Source organism: Gracilinanus agilis, chromosome 3 (genome assembly GCF_016433145.1).
Source record: "Gracilinanus agilis isolate LMUSP501 chromosome 3, AgileGrace, whole genome shotgun sequence".
Lineage (NCBI taxonomy): Eukaryota > Metazoa > Chordata > Mammalia > Didelphimorphia > Didelphidae > Gracilinanus > Gracilinanus agilis.
In genome coordinates this window covers 531,877,588-531,903,824 of record NC_058132.1, presented here as the reverse complement: position 1 = coordinate 531,903,824, position 26,237 = coordinate 531,877,588, and the positions used below count along the sequence as shown (strand labels likewise).

The 26,237-nt window shown below is 34.0% G+C and overlaps 1 protein-coding gene across 1 annotated transcript in view; it reads left to right on the top strand.

Annotated features, from left to right (window-relative positions):
- The window catches only part of GPC6 (glypican 6), a 1,283,983-nt gene that overhangs the window by 617,616 nt on the left and 640,130 nt on the right, over positions 1 to 26,237 (top strand). The window contains exon 3 of the mRNA XM_044670573.1: positions 7,081 to 7,472. Coding sequence (XP_044526508.1) covers positions 7,081 to 7,472 — 392 coding nt within the window. The remainder of the gene's footprint in view (positions 1 to 7,080; positions 7,473 to 26,237) is intronic.

The following is a 26,237-nucleotide window of genomic DNA, read 5'->3' as shown; positions in this document are numbered from 1 at the left end:
AGCAAACCTTTTTTTTTTCAAACCATACCTAATAATAACTAGCTGTCTGATATTGGGCAAATCATTTAATCATTCTTCGGTTCAGTTTCTTCTCTCCAAATAAGAATGAATAAAATCTATTTAACTTATAGGAGTACTATTAGGATCAAATGAGGCCAAGTATCTAGAACTGATTTTGGGTGAAGAAATCTTCTGTGATATGATGAACAAGGTCTTCTTAATAATTAATCACTTCTATGGTTCATTTTGCTCTTGCCCAGATAATTTTCTGGGGACTTCTGAAATCACTGTCTGTCCTGGATATTCAGTTCCACTACTACTAGTAAGTCAGAGCTAACAGAAAATTTAGAAACATAGAACATTTATTTAAAACATAAATTAATCCTCTATTCCCCTGAAAGGAACCTTGGCTCTCCAGCAATTCCAAAAGCCAATACTTTCAGAAAGTTTTTTGGAAAACTTAAGGAAAGGTTTGAGTAATTGTTTCTATCAGTGAAATAAAATAAAATGTTGAATTGTGAATAAAATTATCATATGCAATCCTTTTTAGTTCTCTGAATCTTGCCATAAGTAAGATGTCTAACCACCCTCCCTATTCATTTATAAGGAATATTGTAATCTCCCCAATCTACTAAAAGAAGAAGTCCCAAGGAAGCTTTAAAAACGGTACCAAAAAAAAATAATCCAAGTCAACTCCATTTGTGTGTAACCAGCTATAACCACACTATACTCTTCCAGGAAAGCTAGTTCTCCTCTTAGAATCATGAACAATCACTCAAAGTTGTTACCAGGGATTTAATACCTACACCTGTGTCTAAAGTTTTTGACTTGGGGAATATAGAGAGCAGAGGCTAATTTGGAAACTGAGTGCCTCAATATAGAGCCTGTCTCCTTGCCTACACTGGGGTGGTGATGAGAAGACTAGCTGAAAACTGCATGTCCCTTGGATTTTTCTCTGTGATATAAATGGCAGAAAAAATTGCTATATTCCCTTTTGTTGGAATCTTGGCATTCCAGAACTGCTAGGTTTGCATTAAGACATCATCTCAGGAATATCCTAATACAGTTGCCTTCCTTTTCACCACATGACTTTGCCTTTCAAAAGGCTTTCTATCTACCAGACATTAATTACTTCTGGACAGCATAGACATTGGACAAAATGAGCACTTTTTCTTTTATAATAATGTGGGCTAAGCTTTCAGCCTTGGGCTTGGGGCCTCATAGGAAATATAGTCTGCTTTTACTTGTTCTATTTTGATTCATGCCCATGAGAAGTACCAGAAAGAGGAAATGTTGGACTACTACTTGGTCTTTTTACTTTATTTTTATTTTATTTATTTTTAACTTAATTTTTTATTTAATTAATTTAGAAGACAGAAAGTCTTTTAAAGCCTTTTGGACATAGTTCCAAATTGCCATCCAGAATGGTTGGATCAATTCACAACTCCCCCAGCAATGCATTAATGTCCCTATTTTACCACATCCCTTCCAACATTTATTATTTTCCTTTGCTGTCATGTCAATCAATCAGCTAGGTGTGAGGTGGTACCTCATAGTTGTTTTGATTTGCATTTCACTGATTATAAAAGATTTAGAATCCTTTTTCATGTGCTTATTGATAGTTTTGATTTCTTTATCTGAAAATTGCTTGTTCATGTCCCTTGACCATTTATCAATTGGGGAATGGCTTGATTTTTTGAACAATTGATTTAGTTCCTTATATATTTGAGTAATTAGACCTTTGTCAGAGGTTTTTGTTATAAAGATTGTTTCCCAATTTGTTGCTTCCCTTCTAATTTTGATTGCATTGGTTTTGTATGTATAAAACCTTTTTGATTTAATGTAATCAAAATTATTTATTTTACATTTTGTAATATTTTCTATCTCTTGCTTGGTAATCTTAAATCTTAATCTTAATCTTAAAATCTTTCCTTTCCCATAGATCTAAAAGCTATACTATTCTGTCACTTAATTTACTTATAGTTTCCTTCTTTATATTCAAGCCATTCACCCATTCTGAATTTATCTTTGTGTAGGGTATGAAATGTTGATCTAAACCTAATTTCTCCCATACTATTTTTCAATTTTCCCAACATCCCATTTTCTGCATAAAAATTATCTTGGCTCAAAGTTTTGTTCTTGGTTTTTTTTTTGTTTGTTTGTTTTTTGGTAATTGTGGATTGTAGTTCTTGGTTGTTGGTGGCCATTGCTTTGTTCTTTCTTTGTCAGAAGTCTGAGTGAGGAAGGTGGGCAATCTTTGTATTGAGCTCCAGAGAGGTTTTTGCCCTGAGGCTATTTTTCAAGTCTCTGTGGTGGTGTCTGCTGTGTGCAACCTCTGCTGTCTCTGTGCCCAAGCTCCGTGTTCATCAGCCTACTGGGGTCCCAAGTCTCACTGCTGTTAGGGGTTAAGCCTGTGATGTCCTCAGCCATCCCCTGATAACCTAGAGATTGCCCCACAGAGATCTGAGTGAGGAGGGTAGGCCAGTCTCTACAGCAGCATCTGCCATATGAAGCCCTGCCCTATCTCTGCGCCAAAGCTGGGGTCCCAAGTCTTGCTACTCTTAGGTGTAAGTCTGTGGTGTCCTCAGCTAGCCCCCTGAGAATCTAGAGGTTACCTTGCACTCACTCTGACTCTGGCTCCATAGGTGGAGTGGGGGAGGAATGATGAGCTCCTGGATTGGAGGGAGTTCTTTTGACCCCCCTTTAGCATGGAAATGCCCAAAATCTGCCTTCACTCATCCGATTTTGGTTTTGTCCCTTTGAGGTACTTTATATGGGTTGGTGGAGAGGAGAGGAAGATCCTTACTTCTATTCTGAGGCCATCGTTACCCAGAAGTCCTGTACTTGGTCTTTTTACATGAGGTGCTTTGGAACTAGACAGCACTTCATAGGTATCAGCTCTTATGATGATATGCTTAGCACATAGTAGGTACTTAATACATATTTGTCAAATTGAATGATTAGACCACATGATATCCTCTAGTACGTCTAGGTTGGACATTATAAGTTCGTAATACCCTCTTTGGATATCACCTTTCTAAGGCAGTGGGTAGAAAGGTAAAACTGATGGATAATTAACTTTTCTTATATCAACTTTTAGAATCCTCATCATCTTTAGTTTTTTTAATGTCTTTGTTATATTAAAATATCCAGTTAACTCCCTATCTCCATTCTCCCCTTAGAGAAAGCATCATTTAAAAAGAAGATATATGTATATATAAAACTATATCTCACTTATTTCTGTGTGTCAGTTTTTCCTCATCTTATCTACTAGATTTCTGTTTGTATCACTCCTAAGCCACCCGGTAGGACCCTCTGTCTTTTCCACTAAAACAAACAAACTAACTCAGCTTCTGGTATGAACTTCTGGATTTACCATACCCTAGGGTTTTCTCTTATTAGAAATGAGTGTTTCCACCTTCAGGAAGTCAAACTTTATATGCACATTTCACCTTGGGAAGGCAGATGGCATGCTGTGCAGTACAGTCATTGTATTCGTGCAGTTTCCACTTGGCTAATCAGATTTCCTAAACAAACAGTATTCCATGCAATGAGTTGAATGAGTAGATGGATTATTGATGGCTTTGTGAAAAATCTTGCTAGCATAAGCCATCTTTGAGGAGAGATATATTTGTAAGCTTGAGCAAGGTGACTATGGAAGTTTTTCATTGTGAAAATAATTTGTAATGCTACTTTCTTCATCATAAAAATCCTCTAATTAATGAGACTTAGGCACCTTCTATAAGAAGAGGTTTTCCTAAGACTCCTTACTAAAGGCAAACTCCCAAAGACTCTTTGTAGACTTTTCTTTCCTTCTACTTATTCTCTGTATGCCCCTAAATCACTTTAGGAACCTATCTATGTCTTTAAGGGAAGCTACTTGTCTAGTCATTTTTTTTCAAATCCTTTGGGCATTCTTGGCTCCTAGGAACTAACCTGCCCTTAAGAAGAATCTCCAAACCATTGGGCAACACCCCACACTTGATATTTTTTTAACTTGAGGCATTCTGCCCTGGAGCAAACAGATGTTTGCCTCCAGAATTTAACTAGTTGAATAAAATCCTCCCAAATAGTAAAAAGAGGTAGAGTAGGTCTCTTGTGCACCTAAGGAGGCAGATCAGAGGCCAAAGCAAACACCCCTAATGAATATGTTGTGATTGGAGAAGAAAAAGCAATCAAAGAACATGTGTTCCAGCCAAATAGTCTCTCCAGATGAGGCTTTAATCCAATGTGAGTTTTGCCCTCTGAATTTGGGTATGTAGATTAAGTTTTGATTCTTTTCCACCTCCCTATTTTACAACTCAACTTTATTGTTTACACTTGACACTTTCTCAAAAGGACAGATTTTGTTACTTTCTTCTAAATCTTCAACCTGTTGTGCTTAAAGTCCTCATTCTGAACTCCAAGAGGAGCATAGTTTCAAGAAGTAACTAAGCATGCTAAAAATCAAATAAATGCACTTGAGTTTATAGGACATTCTTTTTTTTTTCTCTGCCATAATACCTTGAATTCCTTGCCTTATGCCTTAATGAAGATCGATACTGTTTAAGGTTCCAGCATTTGTCATAATTGGCTAATACATTAGTGTCTTCCAAAACCAAGTATTGGCTTTAACTATAAAATCATGAAACCATATAATGACTTTGTACAGAGAATAATGGTTTGATATTCGAAGATAAGTAAAGTTAAAAGCAAACTTTTCTTTGCCCTGATCACTTGATAAAAGAATACATACAAAGAACTAAAAGTCCAGGGAAACGCTTAGGTTTATGATTTAAAGGGAAACCTAAAAAGATCCTGAGTTAAGGAGCGCAAAAGAAAAATAGCAAAGTGCTTCAGAAAGAGTATGGGATTTGGAGTCCAAATTCTTCTTCTAACTACTACTGTATAACTAGTTTATGTCATTTTACCAGCATATACTGTAGATTCTGTATCTTTAAAAAGAACAAGTTGAACTTGCTATCTCTAGTCTCTGCTATCTTTAGTTCTAAGATTTCATAAATTTTTCTAATATATTTTTATTTATTTCATTGAATAGTTTCCAATTAGAAGTATCTCATCTTTACAGGGGCAAAAATGCTTGAGTTCTGAAGAGTATGATAACAAGTGAGATCTTCTTTTGCTTTTATTGAGTCACTAAAGTTATATAAACAAGATCATTCATTTATTCAAACCACATTAATTAAGCACCTACTATGTGCAAAGCACCAAAGGAGAAACAAAGTTGAGGATTATTGCTTTGCACTTGAGGTAGAAAATGAAGTTCCTATCCCAAGTGAGGCATTTCTTCACCTGTCTGTGGGGATTATAGGATAAGGAAGGATCAGTAGTTTTTTTCCCCTCATTTTTTGTTTAGCCATTTAAAAATCTAGACCACATTATTGATTACTGACTATTCATTGCTGAAGGCAGTACTCTGTATTCAATAAATTAAGCTTTAATTCCTGAGCCTAACAAAATAATTGACCTCAAAAAGAAGATAAATGAACAGCCTGTCCCAAGCTCATGATTAGAATCTACTTTCCAGTCTCATTATATTAGTATTTTTCAATTGGATGGTTTCTACTTTCCTTGCAGCTTCTTCCAATATACTTAGAGCGCTCTCCTTTACTGAGTATTGGCATTGAGGCTCAGGTATTTTTGTTCATGCTTTTGAAATTTGGAGACTTACATTTAACACTTTTAAATTAGGTCTAAGTTGTCATTTAATTTCTATTTTATAATTGACTATTACTTCTTTAGAATCTCATAGATTTCCTTGGTTTCTAATCATAATAACAATAGGCACCATAATCAATATTATTACTAATATAATAATAATCTATTACTACTTATTGAATATTGATTTTTTGACATCTCATAAAAGATCATATTGGCAATCCAAGTCTCATCCCAGCTTTACTAATAATGATTCAATGGTAATATGTGAATTATATTTTCTGACAGCATTGAATTAACAACATAGTCATTTGACAAGTATTATTTGTTTTTGTTTTTAATTTTAGAATCAGAAGAATCAGTCTTTACCGTATTAGGTGATAATTTTGTGAGTTTGTGCAAGAAATTTAACCTCTGTGAACAATAATTTCCTAATTTAGTTATAATAACAGCAACAACCACTAACTTAACAGTATCTGACCTAACTGTTTCATAAGGTTGTTGTGATGACCAAATGAGATATAGAAATATTCTGTAATTAGTATTCCTGCTTATATTCAAGAACTTTGAAAAGTTAAACTAAAGTGCCAATCTAGGCTTATCGTTAATCAATATTTTTCTTATATCAGTAGAATAATGCTTATCATTGTATTTGGGAAATTACATTATATGTTTTAGCCACTTACAACAAATGAGATTAAAAAGATTGCCTTGGAAGGACCTCAGAATCCACCTAATCCAAACGTCATTTTATAGATGGGGGAAACTGAGTCTTCACAGATAAAAGGACTTGCCCAACATTATAAACATCATATACAGGATTCTATAGTTAAACAATGAAAAACCAAATTTTTTTTCTTGATAATTCCTGAATATATTTAATATTTCTAATTGCTAATATTGTTTGATAAAACAGAAGATAGGATGCTGTGTTGGTATAAAGAAGACTTGAATTTATGCTCTTATTAACTGCTTGACTCTCAGCAAATCAGTGAACCTCTCTCAGATTCAGTTTCCTCCTCTATAAATGGGGATAATAATAACATCTACTAGACACAGTTGAATCAAATGAGAGTATGCATATAAAATGCTTTGCAAACTTAAAGTTAAGGTAAAGATTAAGTTTAAATAGTTATTAGCTAGCTGCAACAGTATGAGTAATCATAGAGATAATAGAATATTTTCCTAGAAAAATCTATATTAACTCTTTAACCACAGAAAATCTTCAATTGATGGTTTATGTTTACTTTTATTATTAATGGTGTATCAATACTATGACCACTGGCTAAAATAATCACTAGATTAAACTTAAAGCAAGCATTATCATCTTATTTTGTTTTTATTAGGTATAGTCAGATCTTGCAAGGGGGATGGTCTCTGAATCTTATTGATTTTGCTTCTATTTTCTTGTTTTCTCACTAGAATTTTTCCGAGAGCTCCTAGAGAATGCAGAAAAGTCACTTAATGATATGTTTGTCCGGACATATGGAATGCTCTACATGCAGAATTCTGAAGTATTCCAGGATCTCTTCACAGAATTGAAACGATACTATACTGGAGGTAATGTGAACCTGGAGGAGATGCTGAATGACTTCTGGGCTCGGCTACTAGAGCGAATGTTCCAGCTCATAAACCCTCAGTACCACTTCAGTGAGGACTACCTGGAGTGTGTTAGCAAATACACAGACCAGCTGAAACCCTTCGGAGATGTACCCAGGAAACTAAAGATTCAAGTGACAAGGGCCTTCATTGCTGCTCGGACCTTTGTTCAGGGACTGACCGTAGGCAGAGAAGTTGCAAACAGAGTTTCCAAGGTAATGGAAAAAAAAATAATTATTTTTCTGGTTTTGGATTTTCTTTATTATTTATGTGTAACATGGATATGCAGAACCTTTGTTTGTTTTCTGATATGAGTAATCATCTTCATTATGCCTCAACCTTGGAGAAATTAGCCAGGCTTTTAGGGTGAATTGTGTATTTTTCCAATGTGAAGAGCCATGAAATGTGCAGAGATTCTATTTTGTTTAAAATGCAGTGTCAGTGTTTCTCAGCAGTATAGCTTAGAAGCACTTGTCAGAAGTGGTGCAATAACAGGTGCCTTACAATTGTAATCAATTGGCATTGCTGATAAGGGATTTAAGGATGACAAATACTGGGTGTCATTGTTCATTCACAAGGTATAATTCTCTAGGAAGTCAGAAGGTGACAGATGTCATCAGGATCACAAGTGGTACCAAACTGATGTTGTTTTTTAGAAGTATGCAATACCTGGAATTTTCTCTTCTTTATCACACTTGTCAAAATAGCTCTGGTATCCTAAGGGTGCAAGAAAGAACTGGTGCAGGGAGGATCCAATGAATACAAAATATAGATTTAGTCATGGTAGTGGTACTGTGACCCATTGTCTTTGAAACCCAAGTGCTTCTTATTGAATCAATGAGAAGGTCCAAGTCAAGAATGCACATTTGTGCTTTTCTTGAAGGTTTGTTTTTAAGCTTTCCTAGATTTCTTGTTCTCAAACAATGTGTGCTTCTTATTTGAAAGAATGTCTGCCTTTGTTTAAGTTCTGTCTTGACATTTATCTGCACTTATGAGATAGTCCTACCCATGTATGAAATTGGACCAACAAATAAACTGAAAGTTGTTTGCATTAGGAGCCAAAGAAAAGGCAATAGATGAAAGAATCTGTTACCCTAGCACCAGAAGAAGGTCATATTTGAACAAAGCTAGTTGCCAAACATTGAAGTTTGTGGGTTTTAAAATTTTGTTTTTATTTTTATAATCTTAGGACTCTGGTACAAAAGGGAAATTCAACAAAGTTTTTTAGTAAACACATTGATAACCAAAAAACTTTCAACTTTGGCCTTTTCAAAACTCGGTAGCTCTCAAAATTATTCACTTATTTGAATTCATTTACCTTCAATGTTTCTTTCAAAAATGGTTTATTTGTGCTCTCATATTTATGGTTCTTTAAAAGTAACAAGTAAAACTGGTTTGTTGAACTTTAGTTGTTTTTATGTTGGTGGTTATGGTAGTAATTTGTTTTTGTTTTTCCACATTGACCCAATTTTTGTTTTTGAGCTAAAAGAAAGTACTTAAGTAATTGTAAGGGTTATTTGTGAGAGGACTTTAAAGCACATAAATATGAAGGATTCAATCACATAAGGGGGATATTACCATTTTCCACAAAATAATCTTTCTTTGAAAAACAACAATGCTGTAGTCACTAGGGGGATTATAGAGTTAGACATAATCCATTTCCAATAGGCTTAAATTCCCCAAAGAGGAAAAACAAAAAATAAACCAGGTAGGAAAGCAATGAGAAACATGATCACAGAAGGGAAAAAAATTCAGGCAGTAAATTTAAGGGGAAAAAATCACTTTGAAAAGCAATAATTTGTTAGACAGTAAGATTTGGAGAGTAGCAAAATTTCATGTCTACATTGATGCAGTCATCATACATTAGCCTTAAGATAATTTCATGGCTAAAAATGAGCTATTGAGTAAGATTCTCAGACTCTGCACATATGCTATAAGAAGCAAACAGTGTCCATTTTAATGTTTGATAAAAAGAAAAATATCATTTATATATGTATATTGTGTATATGTATACATACGTGTTTCAGAATCCAAATTTTGTGTTCTCTATGTGTATATTTACACATAATCAGTGTGTGTATGTGTGTATTTGTTTTTATATGTACATAAAACTTCCCAGAGGTTAAAGTTGATATCTACTTGCAGGTAAATGCCTTCATGCATTGTCCTCTGAGAAGGCTGCAATGGATAAGGAACCAATATACCAGAAAGTGCATAGAAAAGATCAAGGAGAATTCATTTTTTACCCTGTGTTTTTCTGCTTTCCTGTTCTGGCTATGCTTACCCAGGGGGCATCACTGATAGTGTCTGGGGACATAGATTTTCCTTCTGTAGTTTTGCAGAGCCTGTATTGAGTGAATGAGATGGCATTAAAGATAGTCCACATCTAGGTTCTATGTCCTAAATTTGTATATATGAAGCCAAAGACCATAAAAGCCAGCAGATATCGTAGGCTCCAGACACTCAGTGGGTATTCCATTTCAAACTACAGAGTACCATTTTCTAGTCTGATTTCTTTTCTATAATCAGTAGCAGTCACATCATAACTCTTCTCCTAAATTTCAGTGTGCTGCTCATCTTCAAAATATTCACTTGTACTCAACATACACCCTTTTAGTAAGTTGTAGCCAACATGGATTTGAAAGGTGACTAACTGTTGTTTGTGACCATGAAACAAGACTGGTGCAAATAGAGATTGATGGTCTTCCTACCTTCCAACCTTGGCCTCATTAAACTCATCATGTATCAGCCAACTGAAGTAATGAGCAAGATTGACATCAAAGACACTGATTTTTAATATATAGCCCAGCTCAGTTAAAAAGAGAGGATGAGTCATTTTTCAAATAATTTAAAAGTCAGGAAATTTAAATGGTTCACTGATGAGCCAGCCTCACCTAATGCCTAACAGATGGTATCTCTCTGACTATGCATGGGATGTACCCAGAATTAATCTATAAAATTTCAATTCCCAGGCTAATTTTGCTTTCTTAGACAGAAACGTATTCCAGAGAACTGAACATATTATGATGAGAGGAATTCCATACATATATTCAGTATTCAATAAATTTGAGCCTAACAAAAAAAAATCAGGAGTTATGTCCTGGTGATGTTATAATTCTGATTTTGCAAATGAATACAATGAGTTTTAGAGAAATTGCATTATCAAATTAATTTTTCTGGTATACTTGATTTGATTTAAGCTGGTGTAGTCTCTACATAGAGAAGAGATTTCTAGGTTATTTAGAAGACCAACAACTTCAACTGAAGTAATAAAAAGGTTGGATTTGTCATCCTTTGGTTCACTCTATATCAGTGATTCCCAAAGTGGGCGCCACTGCCCCCAGTGGGTGCTGCAGTGATCGAGGGGAGTGGTGGTGGCCACAGGTGCCTTTATCTTTCCTATTAATTGCTATTAAAATTTTAAAAAAATTAATTTCCAGGGGCGCTAAGTAATATTTTTTCTGGAAAGAGGGCGGTAGGCCAAAAAAATTTGGGAACGACTGATCTATATTGTATAATATTAATTAATTATTTTGAGCCTTTTCTTAATGTGCATTTTAAGGCTGAAAATTTTTGGACTTACAGAAAAAATGAGAAAAATCATGAAACCTAAAATTACTAATCCAAGCAGGAACAAATATACATATATATGTAATATATTTAATATATTTTTGTATATACATATATGTGTGTGTACATATATTAAATGCATTCAAGTCTTCATATTTTTCAGCAACTTTGAAATAGTAATTTACATAGTACTATTTGAAGCCAGTGGTTCAGTGATAGTACTATACATTTATTATTCAAAAAAGCAATAAAAAAAAAAAGAATTCCACTATGGTTTCAGATATATAGGGTGTGTCTCCATTCATACTATATTCAACTTAAAATATTTTCATGTTGTTCAGTATTGATTATTTTAAAGAGTTAAGTTTAAATGTAAATATTAACCCCTTGAGTCATCTTTAGAGAAGCTTCATGAGTAGCATACAGAGTACTAGACTTAGAATCAAGAAAATTTGGGTTTGAATACTGCCCTTGACATTTAATAGCTCTGTGTGCCACGGCAAGTGTTTTAATCTCTCTAAAACTCACTTTACTCATTTGCAAAATTAGAATAATAATATCATTAGGACATAACTCCTGATGCTTTTGTTAGATTCAAATTTGTAGAATTTAAAATAATACAAAAGGATAGTGGCCATTAGTCCAGTAAAAGATTTTAATCTAAGGCATTGAAAACCATTGGATGAACTCAAATGATATTGACAGGAAGTATATTCTGATTGATGAACTGAGAAATGTTCTCATGCTGAAAAATTATCAGTTTGCAGCATTTTATCACTCATTTGAAGTGGGGAAGGAAAATTGATCAAATGATTCATGCCCCCTCCCACCCATGCATAAGCACTTTGCAACCTTTAAAACAATTTTAAAATGTCAAGGGTTTTATACCCTTATCTGGTAGCTCCCCCCCCCCCCATTTGGTTACCTGGTTCATAGCATCGTCATGGATCACTGGAAATAATTTGTGTAGGGTAATATGCCCTTCTGTTATTAGTAAGAAGTGATGTAGCATAGGTATTAAAACTCTAAATGTGGAATTATCAACACACACAGTCAGAGGGACTTTATAGGTTACCTCAGCCAAATCCCTTGTGTTACAGATGAGAAACCTGGTAGACTTCAGCAAAACTGAGATTCCAACCCAGGCCCTCTGAATCCAAAACCAGCTTTCAGTGTCATACCAAATTGCAAAGACCTATGATCAAAACTCACTTTATAAACTTGCTAGCTATGTGATTGGACAGATTATTAAAGCTCTTTGAGCCTGTTTCCTCTTTTATTAAATCTGGATAAATAATAGTACTGATTCCACATGGTAGTTGTAAGGAGCGAATAAAATAGCATATGAAATAGGCTTTATAAATATTAAAGAACTATTATTAAAAATAATAGCACATGATGTGGAAGCCTTTAAAAAGAGTGTCCACTCAGAATAACTAGAAATTGTTCAGATGAAAGACACCTATGTAAGGCTACTATACTTTAATTTCTGTAGAAATAGCTCTTTAAGAGTGTTCTCTGGCTCTTTAACCTGAGGAAATTAGCTTGCCTTAATAATTTGTACCCCAAAAGCAATATGATCACACTAGATAATGTTATACATGTTGACGGATTGTGAACTGAAGTAATTTATTATCAAATCTGATTAAGTGAAAACAGAAATATGAATCCATTTTAAGCTTTAACTGATCATACTAGAAAACAATACAGTAGTTTCCTTGGACTTATGGTTCCAATAATTGTAAAAAAAGGGGTTGCTATTCACTTATTTGTCCCAAGGGGTGTGTTTCAGCTATTGAAGTAAGATGATGATAGATTGAGGTTATCCTTGGATCACTTATCTTGTACCTCCTGGTATTGTATGTTCTATTATGTTTGTGTATTATTCTAAAATATTAAAAAAAACACAAAGAAACTATAATTATTAATTAAGGCTTTAGTAAGTTTAAATTAAATTGATAATTCCCATTTTAGATTATTATACAGGATGTCTTGAAAGTCTTAGTGCATTTTCAAACTATATGTGTCCCACCACCACAACCATATCCACATCCAGAAATCTGAATCTGACTTAATTATCTTTTCCCCTAATAGGTCCTTCCTCCTAATTTTATGTTGTTGTATTTTCTGTCTGAGTTGCCACTTTTTAATTGAACTCCTCTTTTGAAATGGTAGTATGACCTTACACTTATCTTTTTTATCCCTTATATCTAGTTCCCTAGTTATATTTACTATAGCTCTGCATTATATCTGATATCCTTCCTATCCCATTAATATCACCATAATTCATACCTCCATTACCATCTATCTAAATAGCTGTAATAGTCTCCTTAGAGGTCCTCTTTCCTATTCACTTTCCCTTCATACTGCTTCCAGACCAAACTTCCTTATGCATAGATTTTTAGATGTCATTCCTATAACCTCCAAATCATCAGTGATTCCCCAGTGACTTCTGAAAAACAAAATAAAATTCTTTGGTTGGTATTGTAATGGAACAAATTCTGTATCAAAGATTATTAATGTTTTTGTAGCATGAACCTTGTTTTGGAGTATTATAGTTCAATCCATAAAATTTAATGCATATGATTACAAAAAAGATTAGTGAAAATAAAAGATATATATGCATACATATATATGCATAACATATATCATTGGCATCTATCCTCTTCATAAAAGGACAAACAACATTTATAATTTATTATCCAAGTTCATAAATCACCTAAAATTTATACACAAAGTTAATCAATTGCAGATTAAGAATCCTTGTTACTAAGGAACTTTCATAAAAATATATTATTATGTATGATCCAAATGTGTAGTTTTATTGGTATATGTAACATCCAACATGGAAAATGTTGTATCTACCAGTACATATGAACATTTCATCTGTAGCTTGTATCATCAAAGCATAGTCTCATACAATGAGAGGTTAATTATTATTCCTTATATAGTGTGTACCCAAGGGCTTGAACCCCATCTTTCTGACTCATGGATCAGACATCAATATAATATGCCATCCTACCTCTCTCCCATTGTACTTATTGGCATAAAAACATTCTAAATATTGGAAAAATAATAAATAAGATTTGAGATCATTGGCTGTTCTTGAAAGTTTGGAGGATTTCCCTTTTATTGTCCCATCTTCAAAGATATGATGCTGCAAGGACATTCCCTTAGGTAATATCAATGCACTGTAGAGTTTATGAACCAAGATACACATCAAAAAGAATTTTAATAAAGGTTGACAGATATATTGCATGAATAGTGCTGATATAGTGAAGTAAGACCTATGTAGGGTATAAGGCATTCCTGCTATTCCTCTTTTAAGTTAAGAGATGACATCTTGCAGATATTCATTTGTAGAGAAAGTCCTGGGGAAAATGTATTCTAGGACATGGTATTGATTGTCTCCACTGCTACCTTCGTGATTCTGTTCATCTATTGGTTCTCTCATAGCACACATATTTTTAGCATTTGATGAGTGGAATTCAAGGCAGATGAGTAGAATGTGCATTCCCAAGTACTTAGGAAATATTTTTCAACTCATATAAGGTTGAAACAATACTTTTTTTAGTCTGTCTAAACAAGGTAGCCTCAAGTGAAAATAGTTTAGCGTTTCAGTTATAGAATATTTTCAAAGGAATGTAAGACTAGAGCCCAGAATAATAGATATTAAGTAATCATGTCCGTTGACCCTTCTGAGATTGACATAAATAGAATTGGTTAATTCATTTTAGTCTCTCATATGATTATGTCTCAAATATAACTTCTATAGATAATGCTGGGAACTCAAAATGAGACAGTGTTTTTTTGTTACTATATTATGGAATAGAATTTCTCTTTTTTTCCACTTCATATTAATGAGCACATAGAAGTATGAGGAAGCAGATTGGTGTGGTGATTGTCTACAGGGTTTCCAAAACTCCCAAGTTATTCATTAAATCCTTAACATTTACATAAGAATTAGTCTGTATGTGATTCTCATTCTTCATACATCCTAGAGAATGTAAGCTTTTCCAGGGAAAGAACAATTTAGGTATTTGTTGTCTGCTTTGTACTGACAGAACCCAGAAGAACAGTGGGTAAATGAAGTAGATTCTTGATCAATATTTGTTGAATTCTGAATATTGCCCTTGGAGAATGTCATGAACATGAGCTTATCTAGCCCCTTCCCATAACCCATCCCCAAGCCAAAGCGCAAATGCAGAGATATTATAAATGTTTTCAAACCTTTTTTAAAAACCTCTTTGCTTTTTAAAGATGCACATTATTTTGTTGAAAATGCAGAGGAAAGGACTTTCATGTGGAAAAGAAGTTTCATTTCACAGTGCTTTCTATGAAAACTGACAGCACTTACAAGTTTTTTATGGCACTTTTAAATGTTAGACACCAAAGCACTTTGTAAAAACTCTTTCTCACCCCTTAGCATTTTGCTGCCCACAATAGAGACAAATCCAATGAGAATTCAGTAGCATGTCCTATAAAGTATTTTATTGAAAAGATGAACCCTATAATACTCCCCTACATATGCAGACAGAATATATAACTATATAAAACATTTATGACATTATTTCCATAAAATATTGGTGACATCTTTTTCAAGATAAAAAAAAAATCAGTTTTTTTTATTTTTAGCTAGTATAAGGGATAGAATCCAGACTGTAAACCTTTCAAGGTTTGGAAGCCTGGCTGAGAATTTCTTAGGTGCCAAACTGATAGCTTTTATTCTAGGCAAGGATCCCAATATTGAACCATTTGCTATACTAAGTATCATGTCTCCTAATCCATCTTTGCTCAAGTTTAGTACCTTATCTTTGGGTTCATTGAGGCACTGTCTACCTTAGAGATGTCAAAAAATGATATAGATCATATAAGTCACATTTTCCCCTCGAATTATTAGGATATTTAAGGTGAAAGGATTTACCTGGGCTATATTGTCCAGATAATATTTTTGATTCCCAAAAGAGAATGGACATAGCTATACCTGCTTTCTTACCTCAAGTCCAACCAGAATTTTTTCATTTCTTTTCCCCTGAGAAATTGTTTACAAAGATGTCACAGAAAAGATTCCATAAACTTATTAAGCTATCTTTCAAGCCAATTTCTTGACTTCCTGAAAATTTGTCACCTTGTTTCTTTTGGTCCTACAATGATTTCTCTCTAGGCCTGGCATATGACAATTTGTATGAATGCCTTACTGAGTATTTAACACAGCTGTGATGGATATTGGCCAAGTATGTCTTTTTGTCACTATCCATATGTCATCGTTGTCATTATCAAGTACCATTTAGATGGCAGAGTTCATTGCTTTGAGATGGGAAAACAGCAACCTGGAATAAAACAGAATGGTTGGAACAAAGTTTAGCTTACAGTATCAAATTATTGATGGTAACTGTAAATTTGGAATTAATATCTGGAGAGTTTGACTTGAACATTTGCATTTTAAAAAAATTCATTTCTTACAGGAATTTCAGCAGCACTTGTAGCAACTATTTCAGGCATTGCTTCTATATGATGTGGTTACTATCTTCTTTTTTGTTTGTGTCTTGATCATTACTAGCTCCATAATGCTCATCATGAGTATTTTCTTGTGTTGACTCATTTTTCCATCATTATATCCTGAATTGGGACTTTATGTAAAGACCAGGCTATGTGCATTTCAAAAAGGAATGGTAAAGCTTTCCATTGTACTGCTATATTATATTTTACTATATTATATTATAATATGTTATATTATGGCATATTATATTATGTTTTATGTTGCATTATATTATATCATGTCATGTCATATCATGTATCAAATCATGTTATGTTACATTATGTTACATTGTATGACTATACATTATATATTATATTACATTATATTACATTGAATTTTATCATCTCGTATAATATCGTATCATATTATATTGTATCATATTATATTTATCATATCATATCATATCATATCATATACTGGTTTCCAAGTGACATAGCTGTAGATTCTAGACATTATTGACTATGCCTTCGCCAATAAGAGTAGATGGAAGGCTTCTTTCCTGGATCCTCTGTTTCTACAATGCTATTTTTCTATCTGGATATATTTCCCAGTTACCTACAGGCTTTTGGCTAGTTCTTTCTGTGAGTTTTGGCTGGCCAAATGCATTTACTGTAGTTTCTCCTTTAATTTATCCATAATTTCACCATTGGGACTTTTAAAAAATCCTTTCTGAAGTAATTTTGAGAGAGTTTAGCTCTTTTGCTTCTTCTTTCTCAAGGATAAGTTCTTATTACTTTTTTAAGTTCAATCAATCAAACCACAAATGAACAAGGATTTATTAATCAATTATGTGTCATGCTTTTTTCTGTGCACCGTGAATATAAAGACATAAGTGAAACATTTTCTCCCTCAAGTACCTTATATTTTAACAGAGAAGACCACATATAAATAGGTGTGTGTATATATATATATATACATATATATATATATATATTATGTGGTATAGTATTGCATATATATGTGCAATAACTTCCACATACTTTTACGAGGGAGTACAGTAGCATCCTTGGGTTATGGTGAAAGGATAAGCATATTTAGTCATCTTGGTATAGAGTAGTTTTGTCTGAGATTGGAACAATATGATATGATCAAGTTTTTAAATCATTATTTTGCCATGTACACTAAAAATTATCTTCAAGGGTTCTTAATGTGCTTTCCGTAAACTTGCATGATTCTTTAAAAATTCCAGTAATTGTATTTGAATATAATTGTTTTCCTTTATAATCCGTAGCATTTTATTTTATATGTTTGAAAACATAATTCTAAGAATGATTTTATAGGCTTCATAAGACTGCCCAGTAGAACCATGACATAATAAGATTATGAACCCTTGATCTAAAAGGTGTGAGAAGTGTTTCTGAGTTTCTTCAAGATGACCTTAATAACTCATATTCATTGGTCTATTCAAGCCCTTTTTGCTTTGGCTATATTCCTGAATTCCATGAAGCATGCATGCAGGGCAGCTGGCCTTCCCTTTTCACATCTGGCAATATATATGCTCACCTGCATATATCTTCCATAGGATTACCTCTAGAGGTCCAAGCCCATGCATTTTCCATTGGTTTTGCTCTAATCTAGCCTCTTCATATAGAGATTGAACTGAACTGGATCATATGCAAGGATTTCGTACTAATGGCACCTTCTAAATAATTAGGGGATAAATGGTAGTATAAGAAACTAGGTGAGGTGACTTGCAGTTTTAGCTTTGATTCCCCAAATGACCAACTATGCCTTTGTGGAGATATGACCTTGCTGAAGTGTTTTTGAATTTCATACTTTTGGAAAGGATATTACTTGTCAAAGTAAAAGACAACTTTAGAAGGAGCATTGACACTCTTAGACATCTCTTAAATCACTTTGCCAGACTGCTCTAATAAATTAGTAAATTATAGCTTTAGTAAATTATAACTCCAGTGCACAAATTGATGCACTAGAGATGTGCAGAAAAAGGTAGGCTTTTCTCCCAGTATGCCTATCAGGTTTAGGGAAGAACTTATCATGCATGGTATGCCGTTCAATAATTTCTATTAATTTTTAAGTGAGTACTGTGAAATTGCCACTTTCATGCTACTATGAAAATCATGATTCATTACTCATTTTCACTTTTTAATCTGGAATAAGAGCTAAACTTGGCAAGAGTATCTGGCTCCCTAGTAGCTGTTATTTTCTGGTTATACCCTGATTCTGTGATGGGCCTTCCCCCAAGTGGATGGTTTGGTAGGGATGGAGAGCTGACTTTAGAACCGCTTTGTAATGCTACTTATTAAATTAATTTAGACTATGTAAACTGATTTATTTTAAGGTTTAAAGCAATTTCCTCAAGATGTCCTAGCATTATTAGATTAGCATTTATATGAGCAAAAATTTGACTCAGTTTTTAAAGGCATATATTTTAATGATGGTCTCCTATAGTCTTGCCTCTGCAGTATCATTTTTCTCTGTGAATCTCCCTGCTGAGTCCAAAATCTATTCAATAGATAACTAGTATACCAAGATGATTCTAACCAAAAGGAAAAGCAAATTATTAACATGTAACTCCTAAAAGTGGATCTCTAGACTTAGCTTTTTCCTCTTTCTTTAGTTTTTTCATCTCCTTTTGTCTATAGGGTATCCATTGTTTAGGTATTCAACTACCATAAAAAATTTTGCACATCAAACCAACTTTCCTCACCTCCTTTTATCTTCCCATTATTCAATGGAATACAGTTCAAAATCCTCATGAGTTAGCAAATCTAAATCCTCACTATTTTTCCTTTAGATAGATAGCATAGGGATAGATCATTAAACTTAGACTCATGAGTTCAAAATGGTGCCTTAAAATCCTTACTGGCTCTGGGACAGTGAAAATCACTTAAGTGAAAGTCACTCTGCCTCTTTCTTCAAATGTAAAATAGGAATAATAATAACCTACTTCAGAGAGCCCTTTTCAGAGTCAAATTAGATAAAGTATATAATAGTTGTTATTCAGCCCTTTCAGTTGTGTCTGACCCTTTGTGACCTCATTTATGATTTTCTTGGCAATTCCTTCTCCAATTCATCTAACAGATGAGAAAACTGAGGAAAACAGGGATAAGTGACTTGTCTAGAGTCACAGAGGTGGTAAGTGTCTAAGGTCAGCTTTGAATTGAGAACTTTCTGACTCCAGGCCAGGCATTCTATTCCTTATACCACATAGCTGCCCCGGTGTAAAATAAATAAAATAAAATAAAAACTATAAAGCATTTAATTTTGTAGGGTTATTTTTATTAGGTAGAGAGAAAGGAGTTCTTTCTCTAATTGAGCAGAGAAAAGAGCCAAAGCTCCAGCAGCCCCCCTCACTCCAGCCCTAGCAAAAAGTCCTAACTGGAAGCCCCGCCCCAAGAGGCGGAGCTAACCAGAAATCCACATCCTGCCTACCTGAGTAGGAGAGTAGTGGGGTGCTGGTAAATGAAGTGCTGAGACAAAAAATTTCACTTACACACTATTAAAGTGTGTAAAGAGCTTTATAAAATGTAAAGTGCCATAGGAATGTTCGCTATTATTATGTAAAATCCTTGAGGGTAAGGAATATTGAATTTTTGTCTTCTCCATGCCCTACATAATAGGGTGGCAAACAAAAAACACTTAATACCTTTTTCACTGATTAACTGCCCCATTGCTAAGGCCTTTAACCTTTCCTATCCTCTAGCTCATAATCCACACATTACCTCCATAGCCCTTATCCAATCCATTATTCTACTCTTTATTTATGCAGTCTCCAAAACCATATCTTCTTTTCCATTCCCCAGCTATCAACACTATCCAAGCCTTCAACTTGCAATGTGTGCCTTTTGTCACCACCATGGAAATTCTTCCAGGCCTTTTCTTCTCCAATCCATCTTTCCCCCTGATCCATTCTACCACTCACACATTTAATCTTTAAATGACCTCCGAGGTCCCTTCCGGTTTGAAGAGGCTATAATTTACTCTTTCTAGGTTTCAGTTATTAACTTAATTTGTACCTCTGAGACTGTTACAGCAGCTAGGTGGCCTAGTAGATAGAAATGCCAACAGTTAGCATTTATATAGCACTTTAAGGTTTGCTTTATGGCTTATCTCATCTAATCCTCACAACAACCCTATGAAGTAGGTGTTCTTTCTTATCCCCGTTTTCAAGATCAGTAAATCAAAGCTGAAAAAAGTTAAGTAATTTAATGAGGGTAACACAGATAGTAAGTGTCTGAATCAGGATGGGAACACAAATTTCTCCTTCTCCAAGGCCCTTCTCCAGACATTTTGTTCCTGGAATCAGTAATATCTGAAGTTATATCAATCTTCAGCCACTTATGAGATGGGTTTTCTTGAATTAGTTACTTAGTTTCTTTTGACCTTGGTTCACTAGTCTGTAAAACAGGGAATAATAGCACTTAAATTACAAGGTTTTTTTTGTGGGAATAAAATGAAGTCATATATATATATAATTTCAAGAGCAATATGTATTGCTCTTGAAATGCTATTTTTTGCATTATTTCCCAGATTTCATAATGGAAAAATATACAGATATGGGATCTCTGTTTGAATCCAAGCTTTGTTACTTATCACCAAATGACCACTTAACCATACTGTGCCAAAATTTTCCTGATCTTTCCCTTAGTAAAATCAGGATTGGGGAAGTGACTTAGATGATCTCCAAATACCTTCCAACTCTAAATCCTATCATTCAAATAGATAAACCAAGGCAAAATATTTATTACAAGGCATTGAATAAAGATTAGAAAAGACCAAGGAGGGGGCAGCTGAGTAGCTAGTGGATTGAGAGCCAGGCCTAGATATGGGAGGTCCTAGGTTCAAATGTGGCCTCAGACACTTCTCAGCTGCGTGACCCTGGGAAAGTCACTTGACCCCCATTGCCTACCTTAATCACTCTTCTGCCTTGGAGCCAATACACAGTATTGACTCCAAGATGGAAGGTAAGGGTTAAAAAAAAAAAAAAAAGACCAAGTGATCTCTAGTCTTACCAGTGGCTATATCTTTGATATTATATTGAAGTCTTTAAGTATATTAAAAGTTATTTCAGAACTGTTGTTAGCTAGAAGTCATAGAGGAAACTGATTTTAGCACAACAATTCATTCTGACTCTGTGGCTCATTACTCTTCCTTATTTGTATAGGTTTAGCTAGTTGTCTTTCTTAACATTACTTGGAATTCCAGAGAGTTATTCTGAGCGGCGGAACACCTGTATTTTTAATGGGTTTCCCTGGGTCTGCTAGAATTCAGGCTGTCCATTTGGCAAATGCAAATGCCAATGCCCACTGCGTCATATTTTCTTCCCCCAGTCATAATTTTCATTTTGGCACTTGAGAGGTATTTGGTGTTAATGTGTTTTACTGCCAGAGATAATAGACTTCCTGCTGAAGAAATGGCACTTTTGAAGCTTTTGTATCGAAACCCATATTTGATTGGCATCTGTGTCCTAGAAAAACTGGCATGGTACCTTGCTAGGGCATGGTGCCATATAACAGGCAAGAATTTAGGCTGTAAAATGATCACAAATGAGTGTCAGCTGAGAGTGTTTCCAAATGAATGTCTAGCTATGGGGAATAGAGAGGAATACACTAACGAAAACTTCTATCTTCCTTTATAGAAGTTTCCATTGTACACATCTTTAATACTGGACAGTGTTTTGCTAAATTTAAAGAATGATTTTTTAAATTGTGTTATAGAATGGTGAAAAGAAGCATGGAATGATTGATAAAGAGCTGGCCTCCTTGTCAAAAAGATCTAAGTTAAAATCCTATTTCAGTTTTACATGATGACTCTGTGTGCCCAAAGGCAAACTCTTTGTGTTCCTAGATAAAACTCTTAAGATGTCAATTTGTAGTTGATGTACCAGTAGGCATTAATAGATGGAGTTTCTTCACTGGGAGGACCCTCTTCCAATGCCATTATAAGTTTATTGCAAATATTAATACAATTACATAATACAATGTTTATAGCTATACTTTTGCCTATAAAAAACCATGCTCTATTTTGGATAACATAGTTCACCATAGAGGAAAATATTTGGTCATACTCTACCAATAACGTGTTTCATGACATCAATCCTAAATTTATTTTAACATATTAAAGTATATAACTCAAACATTTTTCAGGGTTTGGAGTTAATAAATTGATCAGACTCATTTTAATTTTAGAAACTAGCAGTATATTCTGTATTGTGAATACAGTAATTCACATTTCTGAAGTATTTTACCTTCCTCAAAAAAAAAAAAAACAACTGAAATAGAAAGCCAGATGGATGGATGAATAGATGAATGCATGGATGGATGCATGGATGGATTCATGCATGGATGGGTGAATAGATAGATAGATAGATAGATAGATAGATAGATAGATAGATAGATAGATAGATAGATAGATAGAACTACCTGATTTGTGAAGCAGTCTATTTTAGTCACTAGGAATTCAGATAGTAGCAATCAAGATAGTAACTACCTTCAAGAAACTTCTATTCACTTCGGGGAATATAACACCAAAAGAAGCATTACAATTAATCACATTTTTATTATATTTCCATTTGATAGATGAGGAAAATTAAGTCAAAGACAGATTGATATATTCCCAAGGTTATCAAAAAGGGAAGACTTTTACCTGGTTCATCTGAAACTGGATATAAGTTTTTCATCAATGCAGTATTGGGTATTCTTCTACTCTTACACATTAAAAAAAATCTCTGCACCTAGAATGTCTCCTCTCCCCAACCCCTGGTTCCTCATGTACTGCTTCTACAACAGGAAAAGGGTAACATTGATACCATATACTTTCGATATAACAATCTGTTATATATTTGAAATAATACTCAGTTATTTCCCAGGTTCATCATCTGAACTTCCAGGGCATTACATGTAGGATTAAATGCCTATAATTAAATGTACCTCATGATCTGAAGATCATTGAACGTGTTCTTGATTATCTCTCTCCTTTCATACTTTTGAACATAATAGGAACCCAAATACCTTGCATGTGGTTATAAGAAGTCACAGGACAAAGTTCATTTTTAAAAAAATAACAAATAGATAATACAACTGATAGCTATGCAAATGATAAATGGCCTATATTGTTTCTGCTTTGAAGATGTCAAATTTTATGCATATTTCATATTTTCTTTTAAATGCTAAACTTCAGATAATTAAATATTTCATTGAAAGTGACTTATAATTTTTTTTCTTTATAAATTGTTCAGTAAGTTACTACATCATAATGTGTCTCCAGCCATATAGAACTTTGGGAAATTAGTGGCTTTGACTAGCTGAATATCTTAGTGATCTGAAAGTTTTCTCATTTGTGTATTAAGCCCTCTAAATATATATTCACACTTCCTGGCCTTTTGAATCAGAAAGAAAAAAGAGCATTGAGGGAAAGCCCTTTGATAAGGGGAATGGCTAAACAGATTGTGGTATCTGTTGGTGATGGAATACTATTGTACTCAAAGGAATAATGAACTGGAGGAATTCCATGTGAACTGAAAAGACTTCCAGGAATTGATGCAGAGTGAAAGGAGCAGAACCAGGACAACCTTATACACAGAGATGGATACACTGTGGCATAATTGAATGTAATGGACTTCTCTACTAGCAGCAATGCAATGATCCAGGACAATTCTGAGAGACTTATGAGAAAGAACATTATCCACATTCAGAGATAGAACTGTGGAAGCAGAAACACAGAAGAAAAACAGCTGCTTGATCACATGGGTCTATGGGGACATGACTGGGGATATAGACTCTTCTAGATGATCATCCTACTGCAAATATCAATAATTGTTAGCCACCTTGCATTACATAATATAGAAATAGTTCTTGATCAATGACGTGTAAAACCCAGTGGAATTGAGCTTTGGCTATAGGAGGGGGTGGTAAAATGGGAGGGAAAGAACATAAATCATGTAACCATGGAATATTTTCCTTAATTAAATAAAAAATTTTAAAACATTTATTAAATGGAGAATGTCGAACATAATTTGGAATTTTTCTTGATTACTTCAATTGATCAATGTTTTTTTAAAGCCTTATCTTCTATCATAGTGTCAATTGTAAGACAGGAGACAAGAGGGCTAGAAATCGGGTTTAAGTGACTTGCCCAGATTTAAACCAGAGTCCTCCCAACTCCAGGCCTGGCTTTCTATTCACTGAGCCACTTAGCTGCTCCTGGAGTTAAGAATATTAACTTTAATCTGCTCTAATTCAAAGATTTTCTCAGAGTTTGAGTGTAGAAATATTTGCCTCTACATAAATGGCCCCATATGGTAGTGTATTTTGAGTTTCTATTCCTGATTTTTACAGTTTCTTTTGCTCTTTGTTTTGTTTTTTTTTTCTCCTGGGTGGGAGGATTGGGAGAAAGGGGAGGGAGTTGGTCTTTTCTATTATTGTCAGCTGTTATTTCTTCCTGCCCTCACTGTGCCTATAGGAGACCCTCTCCCCTTTCAAAACTGTTGCTCTTAATTTTAAAATCCAGACAAACAAGGTTTAAGAATTGTGTATAAAGAATGAACAAGCTCTAAATGAGATCCTGAGGGGTTTTCAATGAATAAAGTGTTATGATCATTAGTGCATGGGCTTTGGGACATTTGTTTTGCAGCCCAGAAGCCCATTGTACTTATTAGCTATGTTTCAGATAATGGTGATTCCAGTTACCTATTTTCTGGATCACCCTATCTTCAACAAGGAAGGAGATGGATGCAGAAAGGAATTATATGTGTTCCAATTCTGATGAAAGTCTCAGAGATATTACCAAAGCAATGGAACTTGTTTTTTCCATGATTGTATCTCATAAAGTGCAAGGTTTTTTAATCTGGGATCTATGAACTAATATTTAAAAATATATATGTATATATATAAACTATATTTTAGTATAACTGATATATTTAAAAACAGTTTTATAGGTAGGTATCCATAAGCTACATTGAAATATGAAATAATTTAACTCAGCCCCATTCTCATATGTAAACTATGAATAAAGAAAAAATAAGTACAAACTCTCATTTTAAAGATGTTTTCTTTTCTTTACTGCAGAAAATTTTTAGTATATTTCTATTTCTTTTTGCAATCTATTACAGAAATAGTTATTGTTTCTTATGGGCAATACCTAGTACATGCCTGCACAAATACTTCAGAGTATTCTTTAACCACTAAATGCAACACCAGAAGTACATTCTGTGGTTGACTTTATTAAAGCAATTAAAAGTCAAATGGATGATAGAAGTAATTTCACATGTAAAATTAGATTTCAAGGCTTAAGTAGAATCCTGATTTACTATTTCCACACTATGTGTTGCCTACTAGCTCAGACCTTTATCATATAAAGTTAACAGGAAATGCTTTCTTGATCATCAGTCTGCCTACCTGTCCACTTATTGCTGACAACTATTGAAAGGAGAAGTAATTCCTCCTTTTTCTCCATAGGTTTTCAATTCACGTACACAAGGCTTTGTTATTGATTGTCCACTAGACAGGCTAAGCGCCAGTTGCTTGCATCTGTATTGTTCTTTTAGTGTTGACTTCAAAATTGCATTTATTCTCTTTTGGGACCGCCTAATAGCTATGATCCAAGTCCCAGCTTAAATGGATGTGTCCCACTCTCCCCTATTAAACAAGTATCATTCACAAAAGAGAACTGTCTTTTTGTACCAATTGAGGATTTCTTTTTGGAAACGAAAGGTTATATCATCAACCTCAGTACGTGATTGAATCTAGATAGAAAAGCAGTTGAGGATGTGACATTCATAAGAATTTAGAGGGGATGTTTTAGTAATTTCAAATGTGATAGTAATTATATATATGTATATATGTGTGTGTGTGTGTATATATATATATATATATATATATATATATATATATATATATATATATATATA